General features: G+C 46.4%; 1 protein-coding gene across 1 annotated transcript in view; it reads left to right on the plus strand.

The window, feature by feature from the left end:
* Positions 1-1,524: 1,524 nt before the first annotated feature.
* The window catches only part of PDLIM1 (PDZ and LIM domain 1), a 57,100-nt gene continuing 43,541 nt past the window's right edge, over positions 1,525-15,083 (plus strand). Inside the window, exon 1 of the mRNA XM_066355129.1 lies at positions 1,525-1,749. Within this exon, the coding sequence (XP_066211226.1) occupies positions 1,654-1,749 (96 nt within the window). The 5' untranslated portion in view covers positions 1,525-1,653. The remainder of the gene's footprint in view (positions 1,750-15,083) is intronic.

Below are 15,083 nucleotides of genomic sequence, written 5' to 3' on the forward strand. Positions count from 1 at the left end.
TCTCTCTCTCTCTCTCTCTCTCAAATTAATAAATTTGAAAAAAGAATTGATATGTAAAAATAGAATATATTCATTAAAAAAATAAAAGTAACTTTGTTTGCATAACAAATGTAGCCTTTATCTTGCTCAACACAGGGAATTTTGTGGGTTTTGGGAGTTGTGAACCAGGAATTGCGGACAAAGACCAAACGTTTTTGAGAAATATATTTTGGTCATCACTATGTCACATACATTGAGCATGCGTTCTTGTGCCAAGCACTACACTGGGGCCCTGGTGTCAGGATGAATGAGTTCCAAGAAAACTATGAAGAACCTGGATCCCAGAGAGGAGACGTGGCCATAAGAATGGCCAGTGTATTGCACTCATTAAATACTATGTGCCATGCACTCTTCTAGACAGCGGGTGACAGCCTTGATCAAAACTGATAAACACCCTGCCCCCACAGAACTAATGCTTAGGGGTGGGGTAGGACAAATAATAAGTAAAATATCGAGTATGTCAGATGGTGATAATTACAACGGAGAAAAAGAAACCAGAGAGAGGGTGACAGCGTTCTAGAAAGAAGGTTTAACTAGGGCGCTTAGGGATGATCACATCTGAACAGAGCGCCAAGGGATGTCTGGAGAAGAGCATTCCAGACAGAACCCCTGAGGCAGAAGCAAAGGATCCTGGCCTAGGGTAGGGGGCAGCTGCAGGAGATGAGGTCAGAGAGGGTGTTGGCCTCATTGTGGGTGGCCCTACAAGCATTTTAAGGATTTCGGCTTTACTCAGAGTGAAGCAGGGATCCAGTGGACAGCGTGAGAAGGGCTCTGGTCCGGCACCGAGAAAGCGCTCCAGGGCGAGGTTGCGAGAAGGCCAGTGGGAGCTAGTGGCAGGCCCGGGGCCCCGTTTATCTTCTCAACTCCCTGCCCTCTCCTTGTATTAGCCCTTGGCCCGCTCCAGACTTGAGGACTGAGCTGTTAAGATCAGAACCTACAGCGAACACCAGCCTAGGGGAAAGGTTTCTAGGAAGGTTTTTAATTCCAATTACAACACCGCGGGGCCGTCTCATTAGCATTAAGAAAGTGCTCGCTCGGGCTTCTTTAGCACCCGCAGCAGCGAGCTGGGTGGCCTCCGGCAAGTCTTTTAACCTCAAGCCGACCCTGTTACATCAGCTGTAAAATGGGGCTAGATGCCTCGCCTACTTCACAACCTCAAATGAGATCATTCGAAAGCACCTTTCACACATCGTCTACAAAATGCAAATGTGCAGATGGAGGTGCTCTCAGAGGGCTGATTTTGCACAGCACTTCTAAACGCGTTTTAAAAAGCGCCAAGGCCGGGTCGGTCGGAACCTGCTCGCCTCTCACCTAGCGCCCTCGGCGGCGCGGGGGTCCGGGGCGGAGCTGGAGAGCCGAGCCCCCGACCGGAGTTGAGGCTCTCTGGGGCCGACTCCCTAACCCGCGTCGGGCCACTGGGCGGGGAAGGCTGGCGGGGCGGGGGCCGTACCGCGGCCTGGGCGGAGCCCCCCACCCCCCGCCCTCGCGCCCGTCCGCCCCGCTCCCGGGCCCGCGGCGCGTGCATTTTCCCAGGGAGCTGCCGGGGAAGCCAGCGCGCGGCTTCGCGTCCTGCCGCGTCTGTCCCCACGGGTTGCCGCTCGCCATCGCCGCGCCATGACCACCCAGCAAATAGTCCTCCAGGGCCCGGGGCCATGGGGCTTCCGCCTCGTAGGGGGCAAGGACTTCGAGCAGCCTCTCGCAATTTCCCGGGTAAGAGCAGCCGGGGACGCTCCGGGAGCGCGGCGCTCTCGGGCTGGGGAGCGGCGTGGCCCAGAGGGAACTTGGGGAGGACGGGACCGCGCGGGCGCTGTCGGATACAGCGCTTTCGGGAGCCGGGCACGGAGCTGCCGCCGCCGGGCGCGCCCAGGTGCGTCGGAAGCACAGTGCGCCGAGCGCTCTCCGCGCTGCTTCCCGGACGCTACGCCCGGGAGGAGCCGGGCGGCAGTCGGGCGCGCAGCTACGGTGCCCGCGAAAAAGAAAGGGGCAGTTTTCGTTCCTTCGCCCCGGAAGCGCGGCCCGGCGTGTGGACACGCTCGCTGGAGCGGCGAGGGGATGAGGGTTACGGCAGATCCTGCACTCGGGGAGTTACCACCTCTGGGTTCTTCTCAAGTCCCAGAGTGGCGGAGGGTCGTTTGGAAACACCCGGATCATCTGTAAAGAGAGGTGGAGTGGGTGGGAAGTTGACCGGGGAGAAGTGGGATTAACTTTAAACACAACCGAAACGACTCAGTTCTCACTCTTTGGAACTGCTCCATGGCCAGGTCTCACCTCTATAATGCCTTTTAGAGAAGAAGCTGAATTTTAGAAACAAACAAACAGAAAACACACACACTGAATAAACCCTTTTGGATAGTCTCCTCCCACTGCGGGAGTGGCTATTGCCATATTTCTTCCTGTCATTCTCGGATTATCAACCGATTAGCTCTTTAAGAAACCCCGGGAATACTTGAATCAAAGGAATAATTAAATTCTTGGAACGGACGGACTCGTCTCTTTGGAAGGGCCAAGAGTCAGTCGGAGACCACCAGACCCATTATTCCCAAACAGAGCAGAAAACGCAGGGAGACCCAGACTCAGTGTTTGGAGGCTCAGACTTGGATCATCCCGTGTGGGCCAAAGGCAAACTTGGTGTTCTACTGAGAGTCATCACATTCAGTGCCTGCATGTAAAGGCAGCCAATAAATATTTTTTTGACTAAATGAAAAAAGGGAGCAAAGCCCTGACCGGTGTCTCGGTTGGTTAGAACGTCGCCGTCCCCATACACCAAGGTTGTGGGCTTGTCCCTGGTCATGGCACATGCAAGAGGCAACCGGAGACTGCACAACTGGGTGGAAAGGCAAATTGGCACTGCCTTCTCCCCCTCTGCTCCCTCTCTCCTCTCCCTCCCCTCCCTCTCTCCTTTCCCTCTTTCTTCCCTCTCTTATGTCTATCCTCTCACTCTTTCCTCCTCCCTTTCTTCCTCTCTATCAACTAAAATTAATAGTAATATTTTAAAAAGGAAGCAAAAAGCACTCCCTGGTGCCACGCCTTGCGTTAAGGCCCCACATTCCAATCTACTTGCTGAAGCTGACCCTAAACTTGCCTCTCCAGCCATCTGAACACCTTTTTTTCTTGGAGGGGGTGAGGGCGGAGAGGGAAGGGAAAGATCCTGGGTCTTTTTGACCTAAGTCCCTGCCACTAAGTCCCCGAGGGAGTACTGTGGGAGGAGCAGGAGGAAAACAACTGGGGGCCTCCTCTTGGCTTGTCTGCCACCTGCTGTCCTACCCACATTTCCTTCCAGGTGGTCTAATGGGACTGGGGAGGTTTTCTCTGACCATCCCACCCCCCAAAAAAGGTAGATGTCTCAGTTCCCGGGCCCTGGCTTCCCCCAGTCTTCCACCTTCTACCCTGAGGGGACCTCTTTGATCATTCCGCAGGTACAGGCTGTCCTCCGGAATGCCTGAGGCTGTGGCAGAGAGACTGTGCCTTCCTCTTATCTGGACCCCCACCCCCAAGCCTGACACAGAGCTGAACCTGGCCAAGCCCAGTAAATCTTTGCAGGCTTATTAATAAATGCTCGTCCAGGGAAGGCACATTTAGACTCGCTTACCTCATAGTCCATTTGTCCCAGCTCTTTGTGTCTATAATTAACCTGTCAGTCCTCTCCAGTTCTGAATTTATAGATGGCATGCAACCTTTTTTTTTTAAGAGTAGAAGATATATTGGCAATCTGTTAAAAGGACAGTTAGCATCTGGCATTTTAACTGCTTTAAACAGTCTTAATGTGCCCTGACTGGGTAGCTCAGTTGGTTAGAGCATCATCTCCATACACCAGGGGTCCTCAAACTACAGCCCCCTGAGGCCGTTTATCCGGCCCCACTGCACTTCCAGAAGAGGTACCTCTTTCATTGGTGGTCAGTGAGAGGAGCACATTGACCATCTCATTAGCCAAACGCAGGCCCATAGTTCCCATTGAAATACTGGTGAGTTTGTTGATTTAAATTTACTTGTTCTTTATTTTAAATATTGGATTTGTTCCTGTTTTGTTTTTTTACTTTAAAATAAGATATGTGCAGTGTGCATAGGGATTTGTTCATAGTTTTTTTTGTTTGTTTGTTTTTTTGTTTTGTTTTTTTTACAGAGACAGAGAGAGAGTCAGAGAAGGATAGACAGGGACAGACAGACAGGAACGGAGAGATGAGAAGCATCAATCATTAGTTTTTCATTGAACTTTGCAACACCTTAGTTGTTTATTGATTGCTTTCTCATATGTGCCTTGACCGCGGGCCTTCAGCAGACTGAGTAACCCTTTGCTGGAGCCAGCGACCTTGGGTTCAAGCTGGTGGGCTTTTTGCTCAAACCAGATGAGCCGGCGCTCAAGCTGGCGACCTCGGGGTCTCGAACCTGGGTCCTCTGCATCCCAGTCAGACGCTCTATCCACTGCGCCACCGCCTGGTTAGGCCATAGTTTTTTTTATAGTCTGGCCCTCCAATGGTCTGAGGGACAGTGAACTGGCCCCCTGTGTAAAAAGTTTGGGGACCCCTGCCATACACCAAGGTTGTGGGTTCAATCCCTGGTCAGGGCACATACAGAGTCAACCAATGAATGCATAAGTAAGTGGAACAACAAATTGATGTTTATCTCTCTCCAAAATTAATTTTTAAAAAAGTCAGTGCAAGTGGAATGACAATACAGGGTGGAAAACAATACTGTAAATTCATTAGTTTGTACTTTCATTAATTAATTCATTGGCTTATTTACTAGCACATGTTTAAATGAGCACATCCCAGGAACTGCAAAGCCCTGGAATTAGGGATCTCAGAAATGAGAGGCTACAACTCCATTTTTGAGATATTCATGGTCTACTGAGGAAAGCTAATCTTTTACGTTGGCAGGTGCTTTAATTGAAAAGTGAAAGTGATTTCAGAGGAGGTGACATTCTCATGCTGACAGTAATTTACTTGTTTCTTCTCTTATTATTTCCACACGGGAAAGTTTGGGCTTCCTCCTGGGAAAGGGAAAGTGGCTGTGAGCTGGTGCTGGTCTGATTTCTGCGTCCTTGAGCTGAACCTGGGGTGAGCCTTCTGCCCAGCCTGTCTTGAGCTCTGCAGTGGGGATAACCCCAGCCACTGTCTGTGACTTGTGGCATGAGGGAGTTCCGTGTAAACAGTGAACAATAGTGAGGAGGTGTGAACTCTGACCTAGAGTTGTTCGCACCTTGTTGGTAAGTGTGCTACATTTATCACCCTGGGTGGGTAGAGTTTGCTAGTATGGGTTTGTGTATGTAGACTTTGAGTCTCCACACGAAAGCAAACCATAAATTTAGTCCGGGAGAGGAGTTGCCTTTTATTTAAATAGCTATGCTTGCTTTCTCTTGCATGAATTATTCTGGTATTGGTGCTGGTCTTTTGTTAAACTGCTAAGCTTTTGAATATAATCTTGTAATCTGTATACTTGAAATTGTATTTTTTAAACTTATTTTTATTGTGAAATTTAAAAAAGTTATATAAATGCATAGCAAATGATTATAAATACCTGTGTAATCACCACCATCCAGGTCAAGAAATAGAACACTGCAACACCCCAGAACAGGGGTCAGGAAGCTTTTTGGCTGAGAGAGCCATGAACGCCACATATTTTAAAATGTGAAAGCCATAAAACGACCCGTGTACGGTACACATTATCCAATAAAAACTTGGTGTTGTCCGGAGGACAGCTGTGATTGGCTCCAGCCACCCACAACCATGAACATGAGCGGTAGGAAATGAATGGATTGTAATACGTGAGAATGTTTTATATTTTTAACGTTATTATTTTTAAATTAAAGATTTGTCTGAGAGCCAGATGCAGCCATCGAAAGAGCCACATCTGGCTCATGAGCCATAGGTTCCCAACCCCTGCTCCAGAAGCTCACTATGTCCTCACCCTATCATGGCTTATGGTAATCACTCCCTTGCTTTATCTTTATAGCTGTACCACCCAAGTATGCCTCCTGAACACCGTAGCTTAATTTTGCCTCATTCTGAGCAGAATCATACAGAATACATTGTGTGTGTGTATAGCTACTTTTGCTCCTCCGTGTTTTCATCTGTTACTGTAATCACTTAAAATTTCAATCCAGATCTTCAGTTTTAAATGGACATAAATTAGCTTTCTTCCTTTTCCCAGTTTCTCAATTAAGGCTTGGACCTAGGACTCCCTGATTATCCTCAAGATTTTATTTTGTCAGTTTCTGCTTGAAATCTATAGTTGTCTGTCTCCTTGAGGGTTTTTTTTCTTTCCTGTCAATTTCTTACTTCCTCTCGTTGCTTTCAAGGGAAGCCTTCAGAGAATCCACACCCAGGCAAAACTGAAATTGCTGCTCTGTGTATGTTGACTGTTTTTCTCTCCCAGCAACTGACAAAATACAGGAAGGGGTGGGCCCGCGATAAGGGATGCTCTTGTGGTTTAGAGCTGCTCATTTGCCTCTTGTGTCCTGGGGAAGCTTTTGCTTAGAGCCCTGTACTTTGAGGATGAATTGCTCAATATCCTAAGGCTTGCCTAATAATGGATACTCTTGTAGCCATAAGGCCTTTTTATGGTTTGTTTGTTTTTTAAGGGTATCATATCCAGACTCAGGTAGGTTTACATTATGTCCTAAAGGTCAAAAGAGCAGGGTTCATCTGTCAAATTATGAATAGTAAGAACTGTTCATGAAGACTCATTAGGCATTAATGGTCCTTGCTCTTAACTCCCTCATTCTGTGAAATCAATTACCTAAGAAATATTAGCTACTTAAGCTGATCATAGCCATCTAAGGAATGAGGAGGAAGAAGATGAATCAAAGGAGATAATAGCATGTGAATGCATGAGCCTCCTGGCCTAAAATTCATTCACCAAGCCATGTTATATCACCCTGCCCAGATAGTGCCCTCCCCTTCCTGGATGCCAACAGTGCTGGTTTGTCTTTGAGGGGAGGAGAAGAATGGCCTTAAAGTATTGCAGTCTGGCAGGTGACTGAGAGGAGATTACCATCTAACCACTGAGATCACACTTTCTTGCTGTTATCACTGCTTCCAAGCTGTGCTCATTCCCTAGACTGTGCCTTGCATTGCTCCATGCACTGCCTCTCACAGAGAGGAAGGTCAGGTCCCCATAGGTTAGGTAATTTGCTTTAATTTACATAATTTTTCCATTGACTGAGTTACTTCTTAACATCCTTATAAAGGAAAGGGCAGACACTGGTCAAAAATGAATAAAAGTGGGCCCTGGCCAGTTGGCTCAGCGGTAGAGCGTCGGCCTGGCGTGCAGGGGACTCGGGTTCGATTCCCGGCCAGGGCACATAGGAGAAGCGCCCATTTGCTTCTCCACCCTCCCCCTCCTCTCTGTCTCTCTCTTCCCCTCCCGCAGCCGAGGCTCCGTTGGAGCAAAGATGGCCCGGGCGCTGGGGATGGCTCCTTGGCCTCTGCCCCAGGCGCTAGAGTGGCTCTGGTCGCGGCAGAGCGACTGCCCAGAGGGGCAGAGCATCGCCCCCTGGTGGGCGTGCCGGGTGGATCCCGGTCGGGCGCATGCGGGAGTCTGTCTGACTGTCTCTCCCCGTTTCCAGCTTCAGAAAAATACAAAAAAAAAAAAAAAAAAAAAAAAGAATAAAAGTGGCTGTCAGATAATTTTTAAAGGATGATTTGACTTTCAGTGTCTCAGAATAAAGCCCAGGGAAGCCGCCAGAGCTTATTTGTGGTGCCTGATAAAGTGTCCAGGGCAGTGACTCAAGCTCAGTATCACACTGGGTGACTCTGGGCAAGTCACGTACCTCTCTAGGGTTCAGTTCTCTGTAAAGATAAAGTAATAAACAAGTAAACCCAATGGCTTTGTACACTTTGAATGTGAGGGCCCACTTTTTATTAAAAAGCGCCCTTGTATTGTAAAAAGTGACCTCGGACCATGAGTTGACTGAGAAAACGTGTTTTGAATTCAGAAATGTTTTCAGATGAATTTGTGTTGTTATTCTCCCGTGAATTGTGTCTAGATGACTTGCGTGTTAATCACAGTTGCATGTTTACACTTGAAAGATTTCCTTTCAAGAGAAATACTTATTTCATTGGCGTATGATAATGACTAATTTCACTATATTGGACTATTTATATGTGAGGCACTTTTATAAGTGCTTAATATAGTCTCTCACAAGTGTCTTGTAAGGCAGACACAATTAGGGTACTCCTTTAACAGGTGAGGAAACTGAGAAATGGAACTGTTCAAGTACTTTGCCTGCAGCATAGGATAGTGCGTGATAGAGCTGGAATTTGAGCAGTCTGGCTTTAGGACCCAAGGCGTTAATCTCTGGGTCATACTAATATTTTAATAGTAGCTAACATGTTTTGAATGCCTACTCTGTGTTAGGCTTCTTTACCCCAGAGCCCCTGACATAGGGACATGAGACATGCAGTAAATTGCAGAGCTAGGATTTGAAGCCGGACAGACCGACTCCCAGGCCAGCTTTAACCACTATATTCTGCCTCCTGATAAGCTATACCTGTCAACATTTTATTAGTAATATAGTCTTTTCTTTTTTTTTTTACAGAGACAGAGAGAGAGTCAGAGAGAGAGATAGATAGGGACAGACAGACAGGAATGGAGAGAGATAAGAAGCATTAATCATCAGTTTTTTGTTGCGACGCCTTAGTTGTTCATTGATTGCTTTCTCATATGTGCCTTGACCGGGGGCCTTCAGCAGACTGAGTAACCTCTTGCTCGAGCCAGTGACCTTGGGTCCAAGCTGGTGAGCTTTGCTCAAACCAGATGAGTCCGCGCTCAAGCTGGCAACCTCAGGGTCTCAAACCTGGGTCTTCCGCATCCCAGTCCGACGCTCTATCCACTGTGCCACCGCCTGGTCAGGCAGTAATATGGTCTTAACACATAGCTCTGAGAAGTACTTAACACATAGCTCTGAGGTAGTAACATGAGGGGTGACAGAGCTTCTTGTGCCCATGAGGGCTGGCCGGTGTGTCTTTTCAGCTGCTTCTTGGCCTCAGCCCGAGTGCTTCTGGAGCTCAGAGCATCCCCGAGAGCAGCACCTCCCACACTGTCCTTCCTGCAAAGCCAGAAGCCCTGGCCCCACCTGGGAGAACTGGCCGTCCAGCTATAGGATTCCATGCCTGTGTGGACGGTGGAGAACAGGAGAGCAGAGGAGTGGACGGACTGACCAGAGGAAAGAAAGACTGCCTGAGGGGCCAGGAGGGAATTTGGGGGCAGTTTTTGTGACAAATGAAGATATCAGAAGTGGACAGGTCCACTTTGCTCAGCCAATGATGGACCTGGAAAGTGGTAGCCAAGCCAAGTCCAGAATGAAATATACCCATGAAGACCTAAGACAAAAAGGTAATTTCTGTGTGGTGCTTAGCACCCTGTGTGAGGGTTGCTATTGTTACTAGCCTAATCGTGGGTGAACGGGAGTGCTCGACTGTAACTGAGGACTGGTGTACTTTCATGTGTATAGTAGCTACACTGTCTTCTGGGTGAATGCCGTAAATGTTAGACACGATTTCCTAAGAACACTCTGGTCTTGTAGGAGGCAAAGTTCTTGACCAGTGACTCAGGGCCTGATTTTTATAAACATGACAAATCATATTAAACAAGATAATAAGGACATAGTTTTGACATATATGATAAAGTTGACTAAAATGCTAGATTACATTTGATTAATGCAGCAACAACTTAACTCTATTTCTTTTTTTCCTTCTTTTTCCAATTGAGAGAAGGGGAGTTAGAAAAACAGACTCCTGCATGTGCCCCAACCGGGATCCACCCGACGGGCCGATGTTCTTCCCATCTGGGGCCATGCTCGCAACTGAACTATTTTTAGCGCCTGAGGTGGAGGCTCCACAGAGCTGTCCTCAGCGCTCAAAATGAACCAATGCGCTCAAACCAATCAAGCCATTGCTGAGGGAGGGGAAGAGAGAGAGAGGAAGAGCAGGAGTGGAGAAGCAGATGCTCACTTCTCCTGTGTGCCCTGACTGGGAATCAAACCCCGGACATTCTCTACCACTGGGCCAAACAGCGAGGACCTTATAAATATATTTTTACTTAAATACATATTTATATAACATATAATGATAAATGTATTAACACATAAATATATATGGTTACTCTTTTATGTCTGGTTTCTTTACTTCATCACATGTGTGCTCATGTGTCTTATCCATGTCATTGTGCTGTTATAATTCCTTCATTCTCGTTGCTGTGGTGTTGATTTCATATAACTATACCACCATTTACCTGTCCGTTCTACTGTTAGGCATTTGAGCTGTTTTGGGCTTGGGGTTATTGTGATAGTGCTGTTTTGAAAATTCTTGACATGTCTTTTGGTGCCCATATGGATACATTTCTATTCAGTGTCCCAGTGCACACAGGAGAAGCACCCATCTGCTTCTCCATCCTTCTCCCTCTCCTTTCTCTCTGTCTCTCTTTTCCCCTCCCACAGCCAAGGCTCCATTGGAGCAAAGTTGGCTCGGGCGCTGAGGATGGCTCCATGGCCTCTGCCTTAGGTGCTAGAATGGCTCTGGTTGCAGAGGAGCAGTGCCCCAGATGGGCAGAGCATCACCCCCTAGTGGGCATGCCTGGTGGATCCCAGTTGGGCGCTCGCGGGAGTCTGTCTGTCTGCCCCTCCCCCCGCTTCTCACTTTGGAAAAATACAAAAATACCAAAAAATAAAATAAAATATATATTTACAAAAAATATAAAGTTAATCATGCAAAATTAACTTACGGTGTTGGCAGTTGGAACCATGGTAACCTTTGCCAGGAAGTTAGTGATGGGAAGGGGGTACAAGGGGGTGTCAGAAGTCCAGCTAAAGTTCTGTTACCAGTTTTGACAAACTGGTGCCGCTTCTGCGGGTGTGCTCCTCTTGTGAGAACCCACCCAGCTGTGCGGTGAGCATTTGTGTACTTTTCTGTATGTGTGTTATACTTGAATAAAAGCTTTGCTTAGAAATCCTTGCGCTTCTTTGAAAAGAGCAAATGTAAAAATGTGGAAAGGGAAGGTAAAAGCCTGCCCCACACCCTTCCCCAGTCTTAACTCTTAACAGTTTGCTACAAAACTTTCTAGACGTTTTTTTCCATTCACATAGCATTTTTAAAAATCAGATGACCATATCTGGGTGAACTATTTAGGCATCATTGCTTTGTACTTTCTGTCTTGTACAGTGGTACCTTGAGATGCGAGTTTAATTCGCTCTGTAACCGAGCTTGTAAGTCAGTCAACTCGTATATCAAACAAATTTCTCCCATTTAAAATAGCTGAAATAGATTTAATCCATTCCAGTCCTGTGAAACATCCCCAAACCATCCTAAATTATGAAAAAAAGACATGTTTTTAATTAAGAAACACACATGTATACTTTACCAAATATATGAAATAAAAGAAAAAAGTGTTATTTAGTACTGTATTCTTACCTTGGAGACAGACGAGTGCGGCTAACGGAGGTGAATGGCGGAGGAGGAGGGAGGGAGAGAGGGATGCAGGCACTGTAGACACGTAAACTAAAACTGCACTTTCTTAACACTAAATGTAAACTAAAACTGCATTTTCTTTACTTGAAACAAAACTAAAACTGCACTTTCTTTACTTAAAATAAAACCACAAAAACTTAATTATAAAAAAAAATGTACTTTCTTAACTTTAAACTTAACCTAAGCTTAATAGGTATTTTTCATTTAATCATCACCTGTTTTTGCCTTTTTGGCTGCACTTTCGACACTTTTCACTTGCAGGACTTTTGAATAAAAATCTATCCAAAGAGGTTTGCTTTTGCCTGCCTTTTAAAATGTTACGGAAATGTGACAAACAAGTGTCATTAAAAAGTGCTGAAGCACGACCAGTTGAAACTTTTTCTGGGTGTTTCTTTTCAATGAAACTTGAAAGCTTCTCCCACATTGCCAGCATGTCTTTAATTTCACTTGTAGAAATCACTTCCTCTGACTCTACCTCCTTCTCACTACTAATCTCTTATAGAAGCTCCGTATGTTGCATCATCTGTAGCTCCTTCAACTCCTCAGTTGATAGTTCCTCCTCATGTTCCTCAACGAACTCGTTTCCATCACCCTCATCTGCCTCCAGACCCATCGACTTTCCGAGGGACACAATCTCCTCCAACGCTTCTACCTTGGTCTCAGTCTCTGGTTCGAATCCTTCAAAGTCCTTGTCTGCAACAACATTAGGCCATAACTTTTTCCACGCCGAGTTCAAGGTTCTTCTTGTAACCTTGCGATGTCGATAATGCGTAAACATATCACGATGTTGTAGTGACCTTTCCAAAACTCTCGAAGGGTTAGAATTGTATTCTCAGTCACCTCAAAGCAGCAACGGAACAAGTGCTTCGTGTAAAGCTTTTTAAAGTTGGAAATGACCTGCTGATTCATAGGTTGCAAGATTGAAGTTGTGTTGAATGGGAGGTAGAGGACTTTCACGAATTTGAACTCATCGAGAACTTCAAGAGCAGGTGGGCTGGAGCATTATCAAGGATTAGTAATGTTTTCATTGGGAGTTTATTTTCTTGAAGATATTTCTTCACTGCAGGACCAAAGATGAGATTTACCCATTCAATAAAAAACTTTCACGTAACCCATGCCCTAGTATTGGCGCACCATATAATGTGCAGTTTTTCTTTAAGAATCTTGTGCATCTTAAAGGCTCGAGGATTTTCAGAATGATACACTAGCAGTGGCTTTACTTTAGTCACTGGTGGCATTTGCACACAATGCAAGGGTCAGACAGTCCTTCATGGGTTTATGGCCTGGCAGCTTCTTCTCTGTGGTGATGAAAGTCCTCCGGGGCATTTTTTTCCAAAACAATCCTATTTCTTCACAGTTGTTCTTGTTGGGGGATGTAGCCTTCCTTTGCAATAAACGCAGCAAAACGTGCGATGTACTCCTCAGCTGCCTTAACATCAGCACTCGCAGCTTCCCTGTGCCTCACCACCGAGTGGATGCCAGATCTCTTCTTGAAATTTTCAAACCAGCCATGACTTGCCTTAAATGTATCTTCTGCTGCCTCTTTTGAGGTTGATGGTCCTTTCTTCATCAAGTCACCATAAATAATAACGTGCCTTTTTGCATATTACAGTCTCTGTCACTGTATCTCCTGCCAGCTCTTTCTCTTTCACCCACACCAGCAGAAGCTTCTCGAGACATTTCTTCATGGATATTTGTCCTTAATTGGGACAGAATTGTAGTTCCTTTTGCTGGATTTGCGCTTTTGATGGCATCCTTTTGTTAAGGATGGTACAAATTGTAGCTGTATTGTGGTTGTATAGCCTTGCCAGTTCAATCACTCGTATACCACGCTCATATTTTTCTATTATTTCTTGCTTTACTTCTATCGACATCATTCTCTTCTTCTCACCACTGTCCTTTACACTCACTTTCTTCGGCCCCATGATAGCTCACAAAAGTTAGTAAAAAATGCAAAAATGAGGCCCTGGCTGGTTGGTTCAGTGGTAGAGCGTCAGCCTGGCGTGCAGGAGTCCCGGGTTCAATTCCCGGCCAGGGCACACAGGAGAAGCACCCATCTGCTTCTCCACCCCTCCCCCTCTCCTTCCTCTCTGTCTCTCTCTTCCCCTCCCGCAGCAAAGCTCCATTGGAGCAAAGATGGCCCGGGCGCTGAGGATGGCTCTGTGGCCTCTGCCTCAGGCGCTAGAATGGCTCTGGTTGCGGCAAAGCGACGCCCCAGATGGGCAGAGCATCGCCCCCTGGTGGGCGTGCCGGGTGGATCCTGGTTGGGCACATGCAGGAATCTGTCTGACTGCCTCCCCGTTTCCAGCTTTGGAAAAAAAAATGCAAAAATGATGCAAGAACAAGTACAGTACATGAGATTCGACTTGATTCTGCAGGTAACACGTGAGAAAGAACGAGATGCTGGTGTTGTGCTGCCGATACTGGACCCGTGCGCCAATGCACCAGCTAGCGGTAGCTTCTTGAATCATGACTCGTATCTCAGAATTTCACTCAGATCTTGAACAAAAATATGGACCGTGTCGCAGCTCGTATCTTAAAAAAATTGTATGTTGGTCTGCTTGTATCAAGGCACCACTGTATTTACTGTAGCAAATCAGGAATTAAAGGCATCTTGAGGTGGGAAAATGTGGTCTGGAGATCTGCCTGACCTGGTTCAAACCCTGTCCTGTTCATTTGTTAGCTGTGTGAAGACTCAGTGCCCTCGTTTGTAAAGGGGGAATAATAGTGCTTGTCTTCCAGGGTTGTGGTGCGGATGATGATGTATAGAGAGAGCCTAGCACTATGGCTCACACATAGTAGGCACCGGGAGACAGTGCTACTATTAAAAAATATTAATGGTAGCTTCTATATATTACGGGTTTATCATGCCAGCCTTCTAAACTCTTTGTACATGTGATCTCATTTAATCCTTTTAACACCCTAGTGAGGTTGATACTGTTATATTTTGCTTGATAAAGAAAGAAACAGGCATAGAGAATAACTTGCTCAATGTTACAATACATGTTTAGTGAATGGTTAGGCTTTACGTTATGGGTGGTGCTTATTGCACATGTGGTTCCTGGGGACTTGTTTGGAGATGTTTTTTTCTTTAAGTGAGAGGAGGGGCGATAGACTCCCGCTTGCCCCCCCCCCCCACTGACGTCTACCCAAGGCCCCGTCTGGGGCTGATACTCTGTCCATCTGCGGCCATGTTTGCAACCAAGCTATTTTTAGCACCTGAGATGGAGATCCCACAGGGCCATCCTCAGTGCCCAGGCTGATGCACTCAAACCAGTTGAGCCGTGGCTGCAGAAGGTAGGGAGAGAGAGAGAGAGAAGAGGAGGGGGAAGGATGGAGAAGCAGAGGGTTGCTTTTCCTGTGTGCTCTGACCGAGAATAGAACCCGGGACTTCCACATGCCGGGTTGACTCTTTATCACTGAGCCAATTGGCCAGGGCCATTGTTTAGAGATTTTTTAAGAGACTCGGATGATTTCTTGATAAGTTAAGATATTCTGTTTTGTTATCTACTTTTTTGTTATATTCTTACCTAAAAAATGATGGTTGGTCTTTGAGACTGAGAGTAATAAGTCTCTGAGCTG

This window comes from Saccopteryx leptura, chromosome 13 (assembly GCF_036850995.1).
Source record: "Saccopteryx leptura isolate mSacLep1 chromosome 13, mSacLep1_pri_phased_curated, whole genome shotgun sequence".
NCBI classification, from domain to species: Eukaryota; Metazoa; Chordata; class Mammalia; order Chiroptera; family Emballonuridae; genus Saccopteryx; species Saccopteryx leptura.